Below are 22,755 nucleotides of genomic sequence, written 5' to 3'. Positions count from 1 at the left end.
TCTTTCAAGCCTGTTCCACCATTCATTATGATCATCCAACTCAATCGCCTAATCTCGCTTTCCACCCCCATCTCCTTTGATCCCCTTAACTCTAAGTGCTATATCCATCTACTGTGTTGTTGGAACTGCACACATTCTGGCAAGCAGGGAGTATTCCATCTCACTCCTGACTTTGTACTTTGTGGACAGGCTTGGGGGAGTCAGTCAATGGTAACCCCCAGGACATTGATAAGAGAGGGATTAGGTGTTGATAATGCCATTGAATATCATAGGGCGATGGTTATTGTCTGTCACTTGTGTGGCATGAATGTTATTGGATGTGAACAAGGACTGCTCAGTAACTGAGGAGTCACAAATGGTGCTGAATGTTACACAATCATCAGCAAACATGCCTACTTCTGACCTTACGATGGAGAAAAGATCATTGATAATGCAGTTGAAGATTTTTGGGCCTAGCACACTAACTTGAAGATCTTCTGCAGCGATACGCAGGCCTAAGGTGACTGACCTCCAACAACCATCTTCCTTTGTGCTCGGTATGTCTCCAACCAGCAAAGGTTTCCCCCAATTCCCCATGACTCGCTTGGCTACATGTGATGACACATTCAGTCAAATGCTGCCTTGATGTAAAGGGCAGTCACTCTCAGCTTACCTCCAGAGTTCAACTACTTGGTCCATGTTAGGACCAAGGCTGTAATCAGGTCAGGAGCTGAATAGCTCTGGCAGAACCCAAACTGAGCGCCAGTGAGCAGGATACTGCTGAGTAAGTGTCACTTGCCCTTCCATCCCTTTGGTGATGATCGAGTGTAGACAGATTGGCCGCGTTGGATTTATGCTGCATTTTTCGGATAGCGCACTTTTACAATGTTGTGGCTATGCTGGAAAAGCTTGGCACGGGGTGCAGCTAGTCATGGAGCACATGTCTTCAATGTGCTGGAATATTGTCAGGGCCCATAGCTTTGGCAGTAACTAGTGCCTTCAGCTGCTTTTTGATAGCGTGCCCCATTACTTCCCTCAATATTTCATCCATCCCACCTTGTGATTCAGGCCTGATGAAATCCACTCAAGTGAAGTGTGGCTCCTGGGCCCAGCATCCAAGTCCAGGACAGTTGATGTGAAGGTGGACATGCCCCTTTTTTACAACATTAAGCTGCTGGAATCCAGGGGGCGTGAAGGCTGGTATCTGTGAAGCTATGGATGGGTCATCCGCTCGAGAAGTGCAGCCGAAGATGGCTGCAATTTCTTTAGCCTCGTCTTTTGCACTGATATGTTGGGCTCCTCCCCCCCCCCCCCCCCCCCCCCCCATTACTGAGGATTAGGATAATCATGCATCTCCCCCCATTATTGAGGATGGGGTCGGTTTAGCTCAGTAGGCCGGACAGCTGGTTTGAGATGCAGAGCGAGGCCAGCAGCTTGGGTTCAATCCTGTACCGGCTGGAAGTTATCCAACCTTGCCGCCAGTCAGCTCTCCCCGCTTGTTGGACACACCAAGAAACTCAGCAATTTGATACCCAAGTCAGATATCAAAAGGAAAACTATCTGGCAGGTATTGTGCTATATGCACAGAATAAAATTTCAATTTGAGCCTGAACTTCCTCTGATCGCCCCTCAATATTTCTTCGATCCTATCTCGTCCAACCTCCTGGTTCAGGCCGAATGAAATCCAGTCAGATGTAGTGGGGCCGCAGGACCCAGCATCGAACTCCAGGAGAGTCCCTTTTATTACAGCGCTGGCTGCCATTATCCGAGTTAAGTTTCAAGGTCCAGTGAAATTTAAAAGCCCTCGACGAACTAAATCAGTGCCTGTAGTAAATAGATAGAATTTGGGGTTTCGGGGAATCGAAGGGGGGGTGGGTTAGGGGGGTCACAAACAGGTCATGCCCGGCCTGCAAAGGGGATGGTGGGTAAGGTGCCAGGCCAGAGGGAGAATGGAATGTTGGTTCTGGCCTCCAGTGTGGTGTGGGGGGAGGGGTGTAGGATGTGTTTCAGGCCTCTGGATGAGTGCATTGTGCCTGAGGGATGGGGGGGGGCGGGTTATGGTGTCGGACATCCTCGGAAGGGGGTGGATGAGAGCCAGGCATGCCGGGGATGGTTGGGGGAGAGTCCCATGTGAGTGGGGAGGGGGTCGTAGCAATGGTAGACCCGCGTGGTGTACTAAGAGTGGGGGGGGATGAGTCGTGGGGTGAGGGATACACCTGGGTAGTCAGAAGAAGGGTGGGGCGGGAAAGAATCTTCTGGTGTGTTGGTGGGTGAGGGAGTCCCACTGGTGGGATAGTCTGGGTCTGTAAAATAACTGCCCAGATCTTAGAAGCGGTTTTTATCTTTCTAACGTTCTCCGAGTAGAGCAGCATAGTGGCGCAGTGGTTAGCACCGCTGCCTCACGGCGCCGAGGACCCGGGTTCGATCCCAGCCCCAGGTCACTGTCCATGCGGAGTTTGAACATTCTCCCCGTGTTTGCGTGGGTTTCGCCCCCACTAGCCAAAGATGTGCAGGGTAGGTGGATTGGCCACGCTAAATTGCCCCTTTATTGGAAAAAAAAATTGGGTACTCCAATGTTTGTCAAACTTTTCGAAGGATCCAAGTGGGTTGCAGATGGGCATACACAGACATTTAAAATTCAATGCGCATTTCCACAAGGGCAAACTGAAACTCACTGACAATGGCTTCCCTGGAATTATAGAATTTACAGTGCAGAAAGAGGCCATTCAGTCCATCGAGTCTACACCAGCCCTTGGAAATAGCACCCCATTTAAGCCCACACTTCCACCCTATCCCCTAACCCAGTAACCCCACCTAATCTTTCGGACACTAAGGGACAATTTATCATGCCCACTCCACCTAACTTGCACATCTTTGGACTGTGGGAGGAAACCCACGCAGACATGGGGAGAAAGTGCAAACTCCACACAGACAGTGACCTGAGGCCGGAATTGAACCCCGGTCCCTGGAGCTGTGAGGCAGCAGTGCTTATCTGCTCTTTCCTATCTCACCAAACCTGGCACAATGGGAGCTATTCAAGTTAATGACTGAGACTTTTTAAAAGTTAATTACCTCGGCTCGACAGTGGATGGGACAATGCCCAGATGGGGGCTAACCCAATAATTGCTTTAATTACTTAGAAGGTGAAGACACCACCAAATTAGAAGTTATACTCAAAAAGTTTGATGAACACTATAAGAGTCAGTCTGGTGAGATGCTGGAAAGATGCAACTCTTGTCATAAATGCCAGAGAAACGGACGCATCACTGATTTTATTACAAATCTCAAGTTACTACCACAAGGCTGTGATTATGCTGATTTCAGAGACACTATGATAATGGATCAATTAATTTATGGACTATCTGACAAAAATTTGAAGGAAGAGTTTTCACAAGATAGGTACCTAACTCTAGAAACTGCTACACAAAAATGCCTTGCTTATGAACAAAAACAAATCAAATACTGTTGAGTCTTTACAAACACAGAATCAGTATCTAGAAAACAAAATCGGTAAAAATGGCACGAACACGCACGATGAGGCAGAGGCAGGATCTCACTCGATGCAACAGCACTTTTTGTTTGGCAGCCATCTTTAGCGAGACGTTCCGGCCAGTACGCACATGCGCACGACCCTAAAAAACGCAAGTGTTCTGCGCATGCGCAAGAAGCCACGCATGCGCAGTTGCGAAGAGAGCGCAACAGTAAAGGAAACTTGAATTGCACATGCGCAATCAATTCCTATGCATGATGTCATGAGCGTCATGATGTCAGAGGACCTGGACCACGCCCACTTAAAAGGGAAATGCATGGAAATGAACAAAAAGAAATGTAAAGCTGAAAAACCCAATTTTCTGACCTCAAAAGACAGAACAATACCTGAACCATGCAGATCGTCGATACATTAGATGACAGCAACCTGTCAGATACCCAAGAAGACGACGCCACAGAGAGCACAGATCGACTCCGTTGAGAGCACAGACTGACTCTACAGCGAGAACACTGCACGACTCCACAGAGAGAGCGATCACAGACTCCACTCAGAGAGAGCGATGAAAGACGCCACAGAGAGAGCGATGAAAGACTCCACAAAGAGCGACGCAAGCCTCCACAAAGAGAGCGACGCAAGCCTCCACAGACAGCTCGGTGACAGACTCAAAAATGAAAGCAAGCAAACACTCCATAGCGAATGCCATGCATGAACGAGACTATGAAAGTCTAAGCAATCAGCAGCAGACTATGAAAGTCTACCAAGCTCACGTGAACAACAAAAAGACTATGACAGTCTACCCAGCTTATTTGATCCACCAGAAGAAAACTATGAAAGTCCACCCAGCTCATTTAACCAACAAGACACTGAATGTCTACCCACTGTATGTGAGACAAGTGACAAAGAAATCACAATTTCCATAGAGGATATGCAGGATCACAGCGAGACGGACAGATCTCAGCTCGTCTGCTCAGAAGCACTCAACAATCAGAGTAGGGCTACTCATGAGTCCAGAGAGATCACGTCAATAGAAATCTTGAAGATTTTGACTCCAGAAGAGGAGCACCGCGACCCACAACAAAATGAAATCGTGAAGATTTTGACTCCAGAAGAAGAGCACCAAGAAACCAAAGGTGATTCAAATGAACCAGAAATAACTCCAGAAGAGGAGCACAAAGAAATCAATGATTATTCAAGTGAATCAGAAATGATTCTAGAAGAGGAGTACCAAGGAAGCAAAGAAATCCACCTCAAATGACTGATGTCTGGGTTCGAATCCTGGCTCTGGGTTACTGTCCATGTGGAGTTTGCACATTCTCCCCGTGTCTGCCTTGGTTTCACCCCCACAACCCAAAGATGTGCAGGTTAGGCGGATTGGCCACGCTAAATTGCCCCTTAATTGGAAAAAAATAATTGGGTACTCTAAATTTAAAAAAAAAATGACTGATGTCACCAACATCAATGCAACATCAGATCATTCTCACAATTCTGACGAAGAAACGTTCAATGTAACAGATACCATAACGGACACTGACACCAATAACTGTGACAACGACTCAAATCATCCACACGGAACACTCATTGAGCACAAGACGCACAGCAGAAACAAGAACAACAGCAACAACAAAAACAACATGCAGCGCAACAAGAACAACAAAGACAACGAGAAGCATAACAGAAACAGACGCCGCAAGACGCACAGCAGAAAGAAGAACAACAGCAACAACAAAAACAACATGCAGCACAACAAGAACAACAAAGACAACAAGAAGCATAACAGAAACAATGAGCACAACAAGAAAAACAACAAGCACAACAGCAAAAACAAAAACAGAAACAACAAGACCGACAAAAACAAAACAACAAGAACAACAACGAAAACAACAAACACAGAAACAACAATAATGAAACAATGACCTGTACAACATGATACAACTCTGCACATGAAGGACAATGCCACAGCACACTGAAAAACAATAACAAGGCTACAAATATGCCAAGGCATGACAAAGAATCTCACAAATTCACATCTTCTCCAGAACAAGCAAGCACGCTAGCTTTCAAGGCAGATGACACACTAGATCAATACCGCAAGCACAGGAAAAAGTCCAGGTCAGACAATGGTGGAACACAGAATCACTACCACATGTACAGAAAAAAAAGAAAGTCTAAATCAGGCAACAGAGATTCGACCATTTGAACACCTCATGATGACTTGATGGTCACTTAAACACAAGAACACTGACGACGTTCAAAGAAATAATGACACCAACATCACCACTTCAACAACAGAAGACGAAAGCAACTCAACCGAACAAATTCATAAAGTTTGGACTCACAAATTTTTTTATTAAGATTGGGCACAAATATTAATTGGCTTTGTATAATCATCAAGATCATCACAACTTGTACAGAACATCATTTGTCTACCTATTTCACGCAAGTGAAAAAAACCGTGAGAGACTAAATGTATTCACATTTGACGGACTCATTGATTTTATGTGATGAATTTGCAAACTGCATCCATTGTTTGTTCAATTTTCTTTACAGCATACGGAAAATATGTAACACGATAAAAAGGTGATGTAGTGATCTCTATATGTGCATGTACACAAGGGGTTAATGTGGCACCACATGATCACTAGAGGGCCGGACCAACAGGGGTATAAAAGGCAACCACATTGGGTCTCTGGCTGTCTCTTGGGGGCACTGTGACCAGGGCAATAGCAGACAAGTTCAGATGGCTAGTGAAGTTACGTACAGTTACCGTAGTTAGATCTTGTTTAACTTTGATACTAGTGATAAGGTTAAGTAAAGAACTCATGCAATTATTGTTATAGTTACTTAATAAACCTTTTGTTACTACTGGACGAGTTCGAGTTCTCTTCATCGAGATTCAGAAGACCTCACCACTAACCAAGGTTTGAGTAGCACATGTATGTTGCCTGGTATGGAGGGAAGATGTTACGAGGAAAGGCTGAGGAACTTGAGGCTGTTTTCGTTAGAGAGAAGAAGGTTAAGAGGTGACTTAATTGAGGCATACAAGATGATCAGAGGATTAGATAGGGTGGACATTGAGAGCCTTTTTCCTCGGATGGTGATGGCTAGCACGAGGGGAAATAGCTTTAAATTGAGAGGAGATAGATATAGGACAGATGGTCAGAGGTAGGTTCTTTACTCAGAGAGTAGCAAGGGCGTGGAATGCCCTGCCTGCAACAGTAGTGGACTCGCCAACACTAAGGGCATTCAAATGGTCATTGGATAGGCATATGGACGATAAGGGAATAGTGTAGATGGGCTTTAGAGGGGTTTCACAGGTCGGCGCAACATCGAGGGCCGAAGGGCCTGTACTGCGCTGTGATGTTCTATGTTCTATGTTCCCTACCAGACAGGTAACAAAACAGCCCAGATGGGGGCTTTATGGAAACACGATTCAACACTTTGGGACAGCAGCCATTTTGGGTTCTGAACCATTCTTGCTAAGAACAGCCATTTTGTTCAGAAGCCTAGGAAGAACTTGTACAGATATCATCAAGGGAGGGTTCTTGGCCAAGGGATGGTGAAGAGGAAGGTTTTCAGCAATGAACTGCTGTTTGTTTGCAAGAGTCCAGGCAATTCACAAGTTCCATAACCGCAGAACCAGCGAGGAACAAGACACCTTCCGTATCTCCCAAACATCTGCTGACCTGGTGAGTCCACATGCAAAAGCAACCTCCGACTATTGGACTACAGAACCCATCGCAGCTGCTGAACACTTCAACTTCTACCCTTAGCCACACGCAACCAATGCTTCAAATCCAAACTACAGACTAAAGGACTGAACAGAATTTCATCTTTGTAGGTATCTTTTATCCTTATTTGCATTTAATCTATGTATGTATCTAGAACATAGAACATACAGTGCAGAAGGAGTCCATTCAGCCCATCGTGTCTGCACCGACCCACTTAAGCCCTCACTTCCACCCTATTCCCGTAACCCAATAACCCCTCCAAACCTTTTTGGACACGGAGGGCAATTTATCATGGCCAATCCACCTAACCTGCACGTCTTTGGACTGTGGGAGGAAACCGGAGCAGCCGGAAGAAACCAACGCAGACCCGGGGAGAACGTGTTGACTCCATACAGGCAGTGACCCAGCGGGGAATCGAACCTGGGACCCTGGCGCTGTGAAGCCACAGTGCTAGCCACTTTGCTGCCCATTTAATTGGTAACTCTGATCATTTTACTTGTCAGCCGTGTTTTGTAATAAACTTTCGCTTGCTGTTAGATTAGTTGTAGTTGTTAATATCACCACCAGAGGGCAGCAAATTACAAAACTCAGACTGGGAGTTCAATATTCTCACAATGCCACTGGCGTGGCAGGGAGTTTTGAACCCAAGCAGAGTGATGAGGGAATGAGAAACGATAGGCGGGATAATCAAGGGCGAGAGGCAAATAGGGCCACAGCACAAAGAAAAGTTGGATGATTAAAAATAGCAAAAAAAAGGCAAGCCTAAAGGCTTTGCATCTTGTTGCACGAAGCATTCGGAATAAGATGAATCCTGAAGGTCGGTCGGTGAGAGTCCAAAAGGTCCACCAGTTGGAAAAAGTGGGTCCCCGGTAAAAAAGTTTGAAAAACACTGTCTTGTAACTTTTTTGTTCTTGTTATTTACAGCACAGAAGGAGGCCATTCAGCCTATCCTGTCCACACCGGCTCCCAAAAGAGCTACCCAGTTAGTCCCATTTCCCAGCCCCCATCTCCGTAGCCCTCTCAATTCATCACTTTCAAATATATACCCAGCTCTTTTTTTTTTTAACCTCCTATGGAATCCACCTCCACCACTCCCAGGCAGCGCATTCCAAACCCCAACAACTCTCTGAGTAAAACTGTTTCTCCGCACCTCACTCCCAGCTCTCTTGCTGACCATCTTGAATTTGCGACACCCTAGTTACTGAATTACCAACTAGTACAAGCACAATATCCTTCTGTACCCTGTCAAAATTGGTCAGAATTTTGAACACCTCAGTAACGTTGCCTCTTAATCTTCTCTGCTCCAAGGAGAAGTCCAGTTTCTCCAATCTTTTCTTGCATCTAAAATTCCTCATTCCTGGTATGATCCTGGTATCATTCCAGTAAATCTTCTCTGCGCTCTTTCCAGAGTTTTAACATCCATCCTTAAATAAGGTGCCCAAAACTGAGCACAATATTTCAAATGTGATCTGACCAATGATTTGTAGAGATGTAGCATCACCGTCTTGCTTTTATATGCTACATCTCTATTTATAAACCCAAGGATCTTTCTTCAAAACTGTTTCAACTTGCTTGGCCACCTCAGAGAATTATGCACTTGAACCCCGAGGTCCCTCTGCTCCTGTACTCCCCTCAAAGTTTACCATTGAGCCTATTTTGTCTTCCCATGTTTCTCCTACCAAAATGCATTACCTCACATTTTGCAGCATTGAAGTTCATCTGCCAGGTGTCCGCCCATTTGGCCAAATTGTCAATGTCCCCCTGAAGTCGCTCAGTCATCCTCACAATTCTCTATTCTCCCTTGTTTAGTATCATCTGCAAATTTAGAGATTTTGCCCTCGACACCCATTTCTAAATCATTTATATAAATCAGAAAAAGCAAGGGTCCCAACACTGCGCCCTCGGCAACATCATGTTAAACTCGTCTCCATTCTGAGAAATGCCCATCTATACCTACCCTCTGTGTCCTATCTCTGAACCAACTTCTAATCCATGCTGCCAAGGGCCCATCAATCCCAAACATTTCTAATTTGCTAACCAACCTGCCCTGTGACAGCGTATCAAATCTTTCTGAAAGTCCAAATATACAACATCAACAGCATTACCCTCATCTACTGCCTGTGTCACCTCATCAAAGAACTCAATTGAATTTGTCAGACGTGACCTACCCTTGACAAAACCATATTGACTGTCTGGTATTAACTTATTTTTCTCTCAGTGTATAATTATCTCATCCCGTCTTAAAGGAGAGAGAGAGACAGACAAAGAATTGGAGAGATTTGGGAGGTAGTTCCAGAGCCAAGGGCCTCTTAGCAGCTAACGCATGACCACCAATTGTGGAGCGATTAAAATCGGAGGGTGCACAGGATTGGATGAACGCAGAGATCTCCAAGTGTTGTCAGTTACAGGTATAGGGAAGGGTAAGGCCAACATTGTAATGTTAATAGAAGCAACACGGGGCTTTAAAGTTCAGAAAGGGTTTTGGATCAGTCAGACTATCCCAGGAAGTGGGTGCTACAATTGGCCTCAACATTGCTAAGGGGGGCAAGAAGGACAGAAAGAAAGCACGAGAGCTCCTGTGCTTGAGTGGCCCCTGGTGGAAAGTGAGCTGCACTGCAGTGGGATGGGGGCAGGGAACGAACTCTGCTGGGGACCATTCCAGGGTCCAATATCTTGCAAGCACTCACTGTGCAAGTGCACATATGAAGAACGGCTATTCGGATGGAGCGGAATTGCAAACTGATCATCTCTTTATTGTGTCCAACTCGCTGAAAATAAGATACCTTCACTTTTGCCTTGAGTGAAAATGTGTTTCCTTCTCGGGTATTGTCGGCAAAGCTGACCTTTATTACCCATTCCTGTTACCCTGTGAAGGTGGTGGACGGCTGCCTCCTTTGAACTGCTGGTAGCGGTTTGATGTGAAGCCCACTTGGAAATCAGCTACATTGATGAGAGAACTGATGTCCACCCATTGGATTGATGTAGATAAGGATTGCCTCCCTGTAGGGCCATGAGGGAACCAACTGGGGAGTGCTCAGGCATGGGGGTGGTGGGAGAAAAGAGTGTGTCCCCTCTGCAAGCAACTGTGCACTGGCCGCTAACACGAGCCACAAGAAAATAAATGAGGAAAAAAATCCCACAAATGACAATCCTCAAAAGCAAATTCACAATTTTTCCTTGTGGAAATACTGGGATTCCTCAAAACCGGAAAGAGAGCTGTGAAAATTAAAGAAAAGCCAATTGTTTTTTCCCAACAGCAGAGTTTCAGCGACATGAACTTGTCGTAGACACCACCCGGGAATGGCATTATCTTATAATCCCATTGCCTCCCACCCCCTTCCTGCCACATTACAATACCTTGGCCAACATTCTTTTCACTGCTTCCATGCGGCATCATTGACAAGGTCACTGCTAGTTACCCCCATCCCTAATTGCCCGTGAATGAAAGGGCTCTCTAGGTCAATACAGGGTGCACTGAAAAGGCCGCATTACTGTAGGTTTGGAGTCACGTGTAGGCCAGGTGGATTCTCTTCCCTAAAGGGCATTAGTGAACCAGATGGGTTTTCAACAACGATTGACGATAGTTGCCATGGTTACCATTACTGAGGCTAGCTTTAATTCCAGGTTTGTTAACTGAGTTTAAATTCCACCAGCTGGGATTTAAACCCACATCTCCAGAGAATTAGGCTGGAACATGGAAATAATCAAATGGAATTAAAGTTCCGGTTCAAACTGAACAGGTTGTTCCAGGTCATTTGCTGGCATCCTGCACCCGTGTGTCTTTGGCAGAATGCTTTGCAACCACGAGATTACCTCTCGAGGCGTCATCGCCGTTATAATTCAGATAATGGTCAGTCAGCTGGTGTGGTGATGCGGAGCGACACCAACAATCCCTGTGCCGGCTGAGGTTATCCACAAAGGACCCACCTTCTCAAACTTGCCCCTGGCCGAGGTGTGGCGACCCTCAGGTTAAATGGCCACCCAGTCAGCTCCCTCTCAAAAAGGGAAAGCAGCCTATGGTGCTCGGGGAATACGGCGGCATTTAATTTCATTCAATGTAGATGACGCAGCAGCCAAGTTGGGCACCGTAAGGGAAGAACAAGGCCATTGAGGGATTGGAAAACAATGATGAGAATTTTAAAATCAAGATATTGCTTGACCAGGGGCCAGTGTAGGTCAGCGAGCACAGGGGTGAGTTAAGACATGAGCGGCAGAGTTTTGGATGACCTGAAGCTTACGGAAGGTAAGATGTGGGAGGGCAGCCGGGAGAGGCGCCTGGAATAGGCAAATTATTCGAGGCAATGAAGACACGAATAAGGGTTTCCGGAAGCAAAAAGGAACTTGCATCTCCAGGGTGCCTTTCCAAATGTCACACAGTTGGATTTGGATTGGGTTTGGGTTTATTGTTAGGTGACAAGTTTGAATACACTGAGCAGAGACAGACAGTCAGGACAAGTTTGGGCCTGCCCTGTAAACAAGGGCATCAGGAGATAATCGGTCCCATTCAAATGGGTCACTTTTTGTGCAGTGCCCAGATGAAGCTAGATTTACCGGCGCCCAGATTTCCCACCACTGCTATATATGGAGTACGGTTAGGTGCAGATAATACACCTGGAGATGGACCACTGGGAGGGGGGCTGGAGACGGGTTCCTAGTATCCTGCAGAGTTGCAATCATTGGAATTTGCGACTCCCACCCAGAGTCCTCACTGGCTGAACGCCAGAGAACTTTCTGAAGAGATGCGAAGAGGGGAATAAGAGTTGACCACCAGGGCTTTCTGCAGTGAAGACCCGGTGCAGAGGCAACGGAGAAGATTCGAGGACAGAAGGGAGAGGCGAGCGAGACCCACCTTTGGGGACGGAGTCTGTGAGACAACCGAAACTCAGAGGTTTGAACCTGCAGCTCGATTGAGCTCATCAGCCCAGGTAGTATTAAGAATCTTGCTTGCTAGAAATAGTTCGGGAGGAAAAACATTGCTGCCAGTTTAAGCACATTTCACCATTGATATTAGACACTTTAACACAGAAGTAGATTGTTCAGCCCCTCAGATCTGTGCAGGTTCTAGCCCCACATGTAATTATCAACTTTTGCCCCATTTCCTATGAAAGTAATGGCAACAAAAGAGGGCAATTAGAATTTGTTTGAGAAACACAATTGTGTTATGATGATCTGCGGACTGCAATGCGCCGTCTGAAAGAATGGTGGGAGGAGCTTCAATGGCAACTTTCAAAAGGCAATTGGACAAATTCCTGAAAGGAAGAAGGTTTATAGGGCAACAGGGAGACAACTGAGGGATTGGACTTGGATAGGAGGGAATTGGATCATTCTCTGGGCAGCATGGCAGCACAGTGGGTAGCATTGTTGCTTCACAGCACCAGGGTCCCAGGTTCGATTCCCGGCTTGGGTCACTGTCTGTGCGGAGTCTGCACGTTCTCCCTGTGTCTGCGTGGGTTTCCTCCGGGTGCTCCGGATTCCTCACACAGTCCAAATATGTGTAGGTTAAGTGGATTGGCCATGATAAATTGCCCTTCGTGTCCAAAAAAGATCCGGGTGCTCCGGTTTCCTCCCACAAGTCCCGAAAGACGTGCTGTTAGGTAATTTCGACATTCTGAATTCTCCGTCGGTGTACCCGAACAGGTGTCGGTGTGTGGCGACTAGGGGCTTTTGACATTCACTTCATTGCAGTGTTAACGTAAGCCTACTTGTGACATAAAAATTATTACTATTACTTTCCAAGAGCTTACCCACGCAGACACTGGCACGATGGAGCAACTGACTTCCTACTGTGCAGCAAGGAACTGTCACTTATACTTCAAATTTCAAAACTGAGATTAATTACCTTAACAAAAATATTTTGACGGTTAAAGGAAACCAAGGCAGGAAATGGAGGTGAGATATTGATGAGCCGTGATCCAACTGAATGACAGAATAAGCAAGGCCACTGACTGGTCTCCTTCTGTCCCTATGTGGTGTTGAATTCTCAGGGAATCCACACATGTACAATTTCACTTTTCTCTCACAGAGTCCCGACAGTGTAAAAGGCGGACATTCAGCCCATCGAATCTGTACCAACCCGCCTGAAGGAGCACCACGCCCATATCCTATGCCCGTAACCCCCCCCCCCCCCCCCCCCCCCCCCCCAACCTTTTGGAGACTAAGGGAAAATTTCAGCATGGCCAATCCACCTGACCCGCACATCGTTGGGACTGTGGGAGGAAACCGGAGCACCCGGAGGAAACACACGCAGACACAGGGAGAACGTGCAGGCTGCACACTGGCAGTCACCCGAGGCTGGAATTGAACACAGGTCCCTGGTGCTGTCCTGACCACTATTCCCTGGAAAAAATGTGAGAAAGAAACACTTTCCCAAATTCAGGCTGCTCCTTGCCAGAATGGATTGCTTCGACCTTTACCCCCTTACAAAACACCAAGCAGCCATGGTTTCCATAGTCTCGAACCTTTATTTAAGCTGCATGTTATTTGTCCACAGAAGTAACAGGCATAATTACAAAGTGTACCTCTCCAAAACATGAAGATATAAATCAGTGCAAAGTACAACAGAAGTTAAGCGAATCAGTGCATGCGACCTTTGTTAATAGTTCACAATCTCATTGTTTGCATGTCAGTTTAATGCAGATATTCCTTCATATGTTCAGAAACCTTTCCTTGTCCAACAATTTCCCAAGTCCCCAACATTGCTGCCCCCTCCCCCCCCCCCCCCAAAACCCTTCCTCCACTTCAATCCAATCCAAGGCTCACATTCTTTCCCTGCAATGTTTTCCATGGGTGCTCACCAATCGAGTGGCCTCTCTTCACCGGCAAAGATGACGAGCGGCAGCCTCGACTATTCCACCACAGAAAGCATCAGAGTCAAGTCCCAAATCAGCCTCTCCTCACCCGAGATCCACCAGCTCCTCCCAATAGGGGTAAATCGACTGCCAATCAGGAGTCGGGAACTCGAGCTGATTCGACCCTCCCATCCCAATCATAACACCACGCCAATGGGGACCAGCTATCTTGGCACAAACCAGAGATGGAAACAATGCTGTCATTCTGGTCGTGGAGCGATGGTTCGGACTGGTGGAGGTGATCGGCAGCAAAGGATAATGACATCTGCTTTAAGACACTGTTGCTTAAAACTGCTTACGCCACAGAATCGCAAAATTATTACAGGACGGGAGGCCGCCGTTCAGCCCATCAAGCCTGCGGCGGCTTTGCCGAATAACCAATTCACTTTGTCCCATTCCCCAGCCTTCAACCCATAACCCTGCACATTCTTCCATTTCAGATAAAACTCCAATTCTCTTTCGATTGCTTCGATCGAACCTGCCTCTACCACACTCTCAGGCAAGAGCATTCCAGACCTTAACAACTCACTGTGTGAAAAATATGTTCCCCGTGTTGCATTTTATTTCAACCAATTACTTTGAAACAGCCCCCCCCCCCCCCCCCCCCCCCCCCCCAAAGAAAACAATTCTTACGTTTCCAAGCTGTCTTCACCGCAGCATTCCTTGGCCCTGGAACCATTCCTATGAATCCTTTCTCCATTATTGTTTTTTTCTTTTTAAATTTAGCGTACCCAATTCATTTTTTCCAATTAAGGAGCAATTTAGCTTGGCCAGTCCACCCATCCTGCATATCTTTGGGTTGTGGGGGTGAAACCCACACAAACACAGTGGAGGGGGGGGGGGGGGGGGGAGGGGGGGGGGGGAATGTGCAAACTCCACACGGACAGTGACCCAGAGCCAGGATTCTAACCCATGTCCCCAGCGTCGTAGGCAGCAGTGATAACCACTGCGCTGCCCCTTTTTCTCCATTATTTCTAATGCCTTCCCATCCTTCTGCGGCACCCAGAGCTGGGTGGAATACTCCAGCCGAGTGCCTTCTAAACATAAACTGCTCACTCTTGTGATCTATGCCCCTATTTATAAATCCGAGGACACTGTGTTTTATTAACTGCGCTCTCAACCTGTCCCGTCACCTGCTGTGCATGAGAAATCAAAGTTGAGCTATTTCTACAAATGGGTGACGATGCGGACATGCAGTTGTCCGAGACGACAAAGAACGCAAGATTTAAGCTGGATGTTTACCCAAGTTCATCACAACCCAAAAATATTAAATTGGAATAAGCGCAGCTTACAACAGAGGAGGCGGCCATTTAGCCATTGTGCCAATGTCAGCTCTTCCCCCATCATGCTTTCCAGTGTTGCATCCCAAATAGTATTTGGCCTTTATTGTAAGAGGCGTTAGGCACAGGAGCAGGGGCCCGGGGGGAAGGGGGGGGGGGGGGGGGGGGGGGGGGGGGGGAAAGAGAGAGAAAGAGAGAGAGAGAGAGAATAAGGGGTCACAGTCTCAGGAAACAGGATAAGCCAGTTAGCACTGACGTGAGGACAAATCTCTTCACTAAAGTGGGTGGTGACTGTGGAATTCCCCACCACAGAAGGCTGTGGAGGCCAAGTCACTGAATATATTTAAGGAAATAGATAGGTTTCTAGATTCTAAAGGCAGTAAGGGTACGGAGAGAGATCATGAGTATGAGTATAGTGTTGAGATAGAGGATCAGCCATGATCATACGCAACGGTGGAGCAGGCTAGGAGGGCCAATTGGCTTACTGCTGTTCACATTTTCTACATTTGTCATGCAAATCCCAACAACCCTCTGAAGGTTATCGATCATTATTTCACCTCTTCACCTTGTAGTATTTATTATACCGACCACGTTGCGAGACACAAAGTGGATTTTCCCTATTTGTTCCACTGGAATGTTTTCAGAGTTTCATGAGGTTTTCAGTTTGACTCCTGGCAGCTTAGAGAGAAGGCCCACTCTCCGTTTTTCTCGAGGAAGGCTGTGTTTCTGAGCGGGCAGAGAGCCTGCGTGAATCGATGTACCGGGAAAGTCCAGGGCCGACCGACTCTCTCTCCTGAAAGGCAAAGGCGTAACCGACCGACCCTCACTACCGAAAGGTAGAGGCCGGATTGCGAACCTCGAGCTGAAGGCCCAGTTTGATGAGAAACAGGTATCTCTCCAGAAAGCCTGGTGCCTGTGTGGATTGCCTTTATTGCACCACAGAGGCCTGAAGACCAACCAGAGACTAAAAGCAAGGTTTGAGGAAACAAAACCTCTGCCCCTCCAGGAAAGGAGAGAGTACGGGCTGCCAACCAAAGACTGCCATTTACAAGCTTACTGTGAAGAAAGCATGCAAGAAACCATCATCTGAAGCAAAGACTCTTTTTCTCTTTCACTTACTTTTTTCCCCGTTTCCACCCCTCTGCGTTTGTCTGTCTTGTTTGTGTGTGTATGAAGTGAGGAGGCAAGTTAAAGTAAGATTGAAATGAAAAATGAAATGAAAATCACTTGTCACGAGTAGGCTTCAAATGAAGTTACTGTGAAAAGCCCCTAGTCACCACATTCCGGCGCCTGTTCGGGAGGCTGGTACGGGAATTGAACCATGCTGCTGGCCTGTCTGGGTCTGCTTTAAAAGCCAGCTCTTTAGCCCTGTGCTAAACAGATTTAGATACTTCTTAATATTTAGCCAACTGTATCTTATATCATTATTCTTGTAAATAAACAAAAATTATATTCCAACTTACAAACCTGGTGACTGTAATTATTTGGCCGCTGAGGGCCAAAGACTTTGGGGTATTTTTTATCAGAATTATTGGTTAATTCACTTGTGTTGTGACTGCGAGACGAGTGGAGCTGGAATTGTCCGCGCATTTTCCCAGGGTGGCGTGACACTCTTTCACGGTCATCCCTTAATATTTCTGCTCCAGGGGCAGCATGGAGGCGTAGTGGGTTAGCCCTGTGCCTCACGGCACCGAGGTCCCAGGTTCGATCCCGGCTCTGGGTCACTGTCCGTGTGGAGTTTGCATATTCTCCCCGTGTTTGCGTGGGTTTCGCCCCCACACCCAAAGATGTGCAGGGTAGGTGGATTGGCCATGTTAAATTGCCCCTTAATTGGAAAAAAAATGAATTGGATACTCTAAGTTATAAAAAAAAAAAATATTTCTGCTCCAAGTGGGAAGAATTCCAACTTCTCCGACCTCTCCGGATGACCGAACACGCTCATCTCTGGTTAAGCCTAAACTGTACTTCTGTGGGTTCTCTCTCTTGGTGGGGAGACGTCAAGCTGCATGGGTTTCTGTATCTGAGGCGAGGGTTAAATGGAAGCAATGAGTTGCCCCATCGGGTCCTCCCAACAGCTTCCACAGAAGCAGGAATTGGACTTCAACCATCAAAAATTGGTACAAATCGATAGGCCTGACAAACATCTGCCAGAACGGGTAGCTGCTGTGATAATAGGGTACAGGGGAAAAAGGACAACTGCCTCCTCCTTTCTCACTTCCACCAGCATTCCTTCAGTCTGCTTTACATTTTCATTTGTCTATTTCTTTTTTCAATGCAGCGCTCGTTTTATATTCAGGAGACATTCAAAATCATTTTGAGAGCTGGGACCTTCTAACCGCGAAGGGTCAAGGCGCTCCTTCCATTTCCCCCTCCTCGCACGAAGCCTCACTCTCCAAATCATACAAGCATGAATCGCCTCAGTTCACCCTTTCCCCAAAGCTGCCAACCCCGGTCGAGATTTGGCTGCCCTCGGGTAAGTCAGCTGGGTGTCCGTTGTTCCCTAGCTGGGCGAGGTTTCAACAGGCCGCCTGACGGCTGCAGCAGGTCGGACTGTGTCTTCACCGGGTATGCACACATATTGCTGCTCTCGAGGAGAGACAGACCCAGCTCCACTCCACACCAGCCCCAGCTCCACTCCACACCAGCCCCTGCCACTTCTGTTGGCCCATGGACGAGGGAAGACGATTCCCAAAGCACCTACACTCACCGAGATCAGCAAACAAGAGATCAGGAATCAAACCCAGGAACGTTTGACACCAAATGAAAATACACTATCGCCATTATAATATAATTTGCCGCAGAACAAAAATCAGATGGGGGGGGGGGGGGGGGGGGGGGAAGAAAGCGTTTCTACATCCAAACCCGACACCAGGCAGAGAAAAATGTGCTGATTGATCTCGTCTCGGTTCCGCTGTCCGACAGTAGAAATAGACATCCCAAAATGGGCCTCAAAGTACCACCCAGGGCTACACCCTCGCTATTATTAAAAGTAGAAATCACATAACTTAAGTTCCACATTAGCATTTGCAACATTAGACATTTTCTCAGTTACTTCCCTTCCCAACAGTCACAATATTAAGTCCTTCATACAGCTTACCCCACACTGACATATGTAAAGTAACAGCTGATTGTAATACGTTTCAATTAAGACAGAGAATAACACCCACAAAACAGTTCAACGTTAAAATAAAATTTCCAATTTATTACAAAACATTTACACAACAAATTTCTCCTTCAGATTCGTACCAAGGCTTTGGGATAACAAATGCACTTGTTTGAATTTCCTTCAAAGAAAGGTGGGTAATAAAACTACTGCTAAGTTATCGCTACCTCCAAGCACCTCCTCAAAATGAACACCACCCTATAGGAAAGCTTAGAGTTGGAGCATTAATATAAATGGAATTGATTTCTTCAATTTAAAATTTTATTTCCTTGATCAGCTGCATTAGCACAGCCTGATCCTCGTCATATGTTTGATGACTAATGGCACAGAAAGGGACACAAGTTATTCCCTCCCCCCAACCCCAGATTTCTTCTCTTCCATCAGCATGCAGCTATGGGTGGGGAGCAATCCTTCAAGTACCTAATAATAATAATCTTTATTGTCACAAGTAGGCTTACCTAGCAATAAATTACTGTGTCGCCACATTCTGGTGCCTGTTCGGGTACACAGAGGGAGAATTCAGAATGTCCAATTCACCTAACAGCACGTCTTTCGGGACTTGTGGGAGGAAACCGGAGCACCCGGAGGAAACCCACGCAGTCGCAGGGAGAACGTGCAGACTCCGCACAGACAGTGACCCAAGCCGGGAATCGAACCTGGGACCCTGGAGCTGTGAAGCAACTGTGCTAACCCCAAAAGCTCCGTGAAGCCAGAAACACCACACTTGGCCGTTCCTCTTTGCTGCTTGTCCTTCAGCCACATCTAGGCTTCCACTGTTCTCTTTCAACAGTTTGCACGCTGCACACGCTTTCCGTTCTTTGAAAGTGTGATGGGTCACCAGTTAGCAGTCCAGAAGGCAGGTGCAGGTTTAACTTCCCTCCTCCAACATATCCTCCTGCTAGCCCACAATCATTGAGGCCACTGATTCCAGCAATCCAACACTAACTCACAATGCACCCTTCTGATCGGTCATGTCTCCTTCCTGGAATCATAAAATAATACAGCAAAGCCTGAGGCCGTTGGACCCATCAGGCCTGAGACAGTTCCTCATTGCGACTATTCTATTATTCTCACTCGACAGAGCCTCTCAGCCATTTAACCACAATGGAGCTGGTCAACCCCAAGGGAAATAAACATTTTAAGATATTGAACACTCGATCTTTTTGGTCACTTTCCCTTGGCAGGGTCTCAACCACCTTTCCCTACACAAAAAATAATTCACGGTGCAAAATCACAAACTTAAATAACCTGATTAACATTCTTTAAAAAGTGAGAAACTCTCCTACCACAACGATAAGTCACACCTTAATGAATCCTAAAAGCCACTTTTATTTAACAACTTTAAAAGGGGGCAGAAGGATGCGCAGAGACCATTGGTAGGCCTAGCAACAGAGTGAGTGATAAAAGAGCGATCCATCCAGCACAACTCAGAACTGTGAAAAACTTAAAAACCAACAAGCACAGACTCACACCACCCCCCGCCCCCACCCCCAGCCCCCCCCCCCCCCCCCCCCCCCCCCACAAAAGAAAACAACAGAAATTACCAAATTAACTTGTTGCTAAAGAAAGGGGTTTCAATGACGGCTCCTGGAGGGTCGACGTTAAGAGTGTAGTAAATGGTACGGTTCAGCGGAATTAAACGTTCGCCCCTGACTGCTGGGGTATGAATGCACTGTACCTGCCATCCATCGAACGCCTTGCAAACTGGGCGACCACCCTGACAGCACCTGCAAGGTACCTGGCCACCACCTAATCAGATGCTGCTTAGCACCAAGAAAGTGCAGCAACCAATGGTATTCATTAGATACTGATCAGGAGCAAGAACTCTAGCCTGTTCCGTGTTTCATCCTCTCCACCCCACCCCAACCCAATACCCCCTACCCCCACCCACCCCTCCCCTCTCCACTGCAAGCTCTTTATTATAGCCCCAACTGAAACCAACAAGTTCACTATGTACCAGGACAACCAAAGGATTTTCTGGAAAGTTTGCTTTGAGAATTTCCTAAAACAAAAAGGATATATCAAACTAAACCACACATACAAAGCTCTCGCCAAATACAGAAAATTCTTATTAACTTTAGGTAAGATTAAAACGAGGGCACTTTCTAGGTGTGCGTACATGTACAAAAGGTAAATCTCAGTAAGATTTATATTGATGAATTTTCAATCAGAAATATCCCTCAGTTCACGTAGTGTATCAAAATGCAAGGGACAAGTTTTTGAATTGTGTGCTACACAATGGAACCATCGCGGTGCTGTGCTGGAATCATGACAGGAACAGCCCCCATCCGATTCAGACTAGGGGCAGCTACCTTGAACGAATGGTTGATGGTCGGGCTGTGATCGGGCAGGCGTCCCAGGTCATCGGTGGCCAGTCGGTCATAGTGGGTCTTGTAGGGTTCCATGTTGGAGGGAGACATGGAGCCCAGGGAGGAACGCTGGGAATCCACCGTGTAGCTTCGGGCCGTCGAAACCCGACTTTTCGGCGGAGGAACGTCCTCTCTGTCAAGGCAGGGAGCAAGAAGACTTTTCAACACTATGTAAGCAAACATCATCTAGAACATTTTCAAACATTATAAAGCGCAGATGCTGATTCATCAGCAACTTTCAAAAACTAGATAAATAATTTTTAAAATGTAAAATATTACAGGGCCGTGGAGAACACACATCAATAGATTCAGAAACAGCTTCATCCACAGTTACCAGACTCCTGAATGGCCCTCTTATGGACTGAATAGATCTTTCTACGCCGCTTCACTACAGTTGTAGCACTCTATTCTGTGTGCTGCATCAGTATCTTATGTCTATGCATTTACATTAAGTATTTATAATAATGTTCCAAAATATTCATGTGTGGCGCGATCTGTCTGGACTTCGCAGAACAGTACTTTTCACTGCACCTCGGTACACGTGACAATATCAAATATAATCAATGTAGCAATTTTTGTCTTTAAAATAGTTATCCAAAGCTTTTCTCTCAGAAATGAAAATCGCTTATTGTCACAAGTCGGCTTCAAATTAAGTTACTGTCGAAAGCCCCTAGTCGCCACGTTCCGGCGCCTGTTCGGGGAGGCTGGTACGGGAATTGAACCCGTGCTGCTGGCCTGCCTTGGTCTGCTTTAAAAGCCAGCTATTTAGCCCAGTGTGCTAAACCAGCCCCATAGTGTGCTAAACCAGCCCCATCTCTGGAGATAATGAAACACACGTTCCTCGCACCCCATCCAAGCAAATTTAGACTTTTACAGCAGAAGCCATGCAGCTCACATGTCAGCTGTTATGGAAAGCTATTCAATCAGTCCAACCTACATCCATCCCTGCAACACTACCCCATCCGGCATTTTCAGCTACAGAAACTAAAAGGATACCTCCCTGACCCGCTTTGCAAGCTGCTCCTGTGGTAAGGGCAAAGGGCTAGCGGCATTTGGCAGATACCAATGACTGTTCATGATCGAGGGGAGGGGCTATTGTTACCTTATTTCATAAGACTGCTCTTTCTCATAGGTTTTCTTCTTCTTTCTCCAGAAGAGGCACCAGATGATGATGGCCAGTATGAGTAAAAACAGCAGAACTGCTATAACGATTCCCGCTGTCCTCCCAGCATTGTTTGATGCTTAAAATAAATAAATAGTGAGGTACTTCAATTCATATTTGGAAAGATCAATAATGCTTCCACAACAAACACAAATCTTCCACTTTCCTTCTGCACTGTGACGATTCTACAACTCACCTCCTGAAGGTACAAATTGATATTAAGAATTCCAGAGACTCCAACAAACTAGGGAAATACACTCCAATGGCTATTCTTCACATGAAGAATCACACAGAATGGGAGACCATTCTGCCCATCGTACTTGTCCTTTGAAGACCTATCCAACTAACCCGCTTTCCCCTATCCTTTCCCCATTCTCCTGCTAATGTGTTCCCAAACTATCTACCCAACTTCATATTGAAATTTACTGTTAATTAAAGCTGCTTCCACCATTCTTTCAGGTACCGCATTGCAGATTGCAACAGCTTACTACATTAAAAAAACATTACGATCCCAGACCGACCCCCAACTGCGGCTAGGATAATTGACCGAAACGCCAATATTTTAGTTTATTTGTAAAACTGTGTGGAAAGAATGATTTACTCCTCCAGGAGTGATCGCGTGAAAAAAAATAATGCTTTGGTATTTCTAAAACAAACCTTTTATTGCGACTGTAATATTAACCTTTTTCAATACACACCTGAAAAGAGCAATTTACAATTACCCCTCAACATTACT

At 46.3% G+C, this 22,755-nt stretch overlaps 1 protein-coding gene across 2 annotated transcripts in view; it reads right to left on the bottom strand.

Annotated features, from left to right (window-relative positions):
• The window catches only part of cxadr (CXADR Ig-like cell adhesion molecule), a 102,660-nt gene that overhangs the window by 4,099 nt on the left and 75,806 nt on the right, over window positions 1–22,755 (bottom strand). The window contains exons 6-7 of one of the 2 annotated variants that reach the window (XM_038801381.1): window positions 21,960–22,098; window positions 20,801–20,990 (exon numbers count right to left, since the gene is read on the bottom strand). In XM_038801381.1, the coding sequence (XP_038657309.1) occupies window positions 20,801–20,990; window positions 21,960–22,098 (329 nt within the window). Of the gene's footprint in view, window positions 1–20,387; window positions 20,991–21,959; window positions 22,099–22,755 lie in introns of those variants that run through there. The other variant, XM_038801379.1, reaches the window with a different exon arrangement.

Source organism: Scyliorhinus canicula, chromosome 7 (assembly GCF_902713615.1).
Source record: "Scyliorhinus canicula chromosome 7, sScyCan1.1, whole genome shotgun sequence".
Taxonomy (NCBI): domain Eukaryota; kingdom Metazoa; phylum Chordata; class Chondrichthyes; order Carcharhiniformes; family Scyliorhinidae; genus Scyliorhinus; species Scyliorhinus canicula.
The sequence above is the reverse complement of the archived record's forward strand: the minus strand, read 5'-3'. Positions and strand labels throughout refer to the sequence as shown.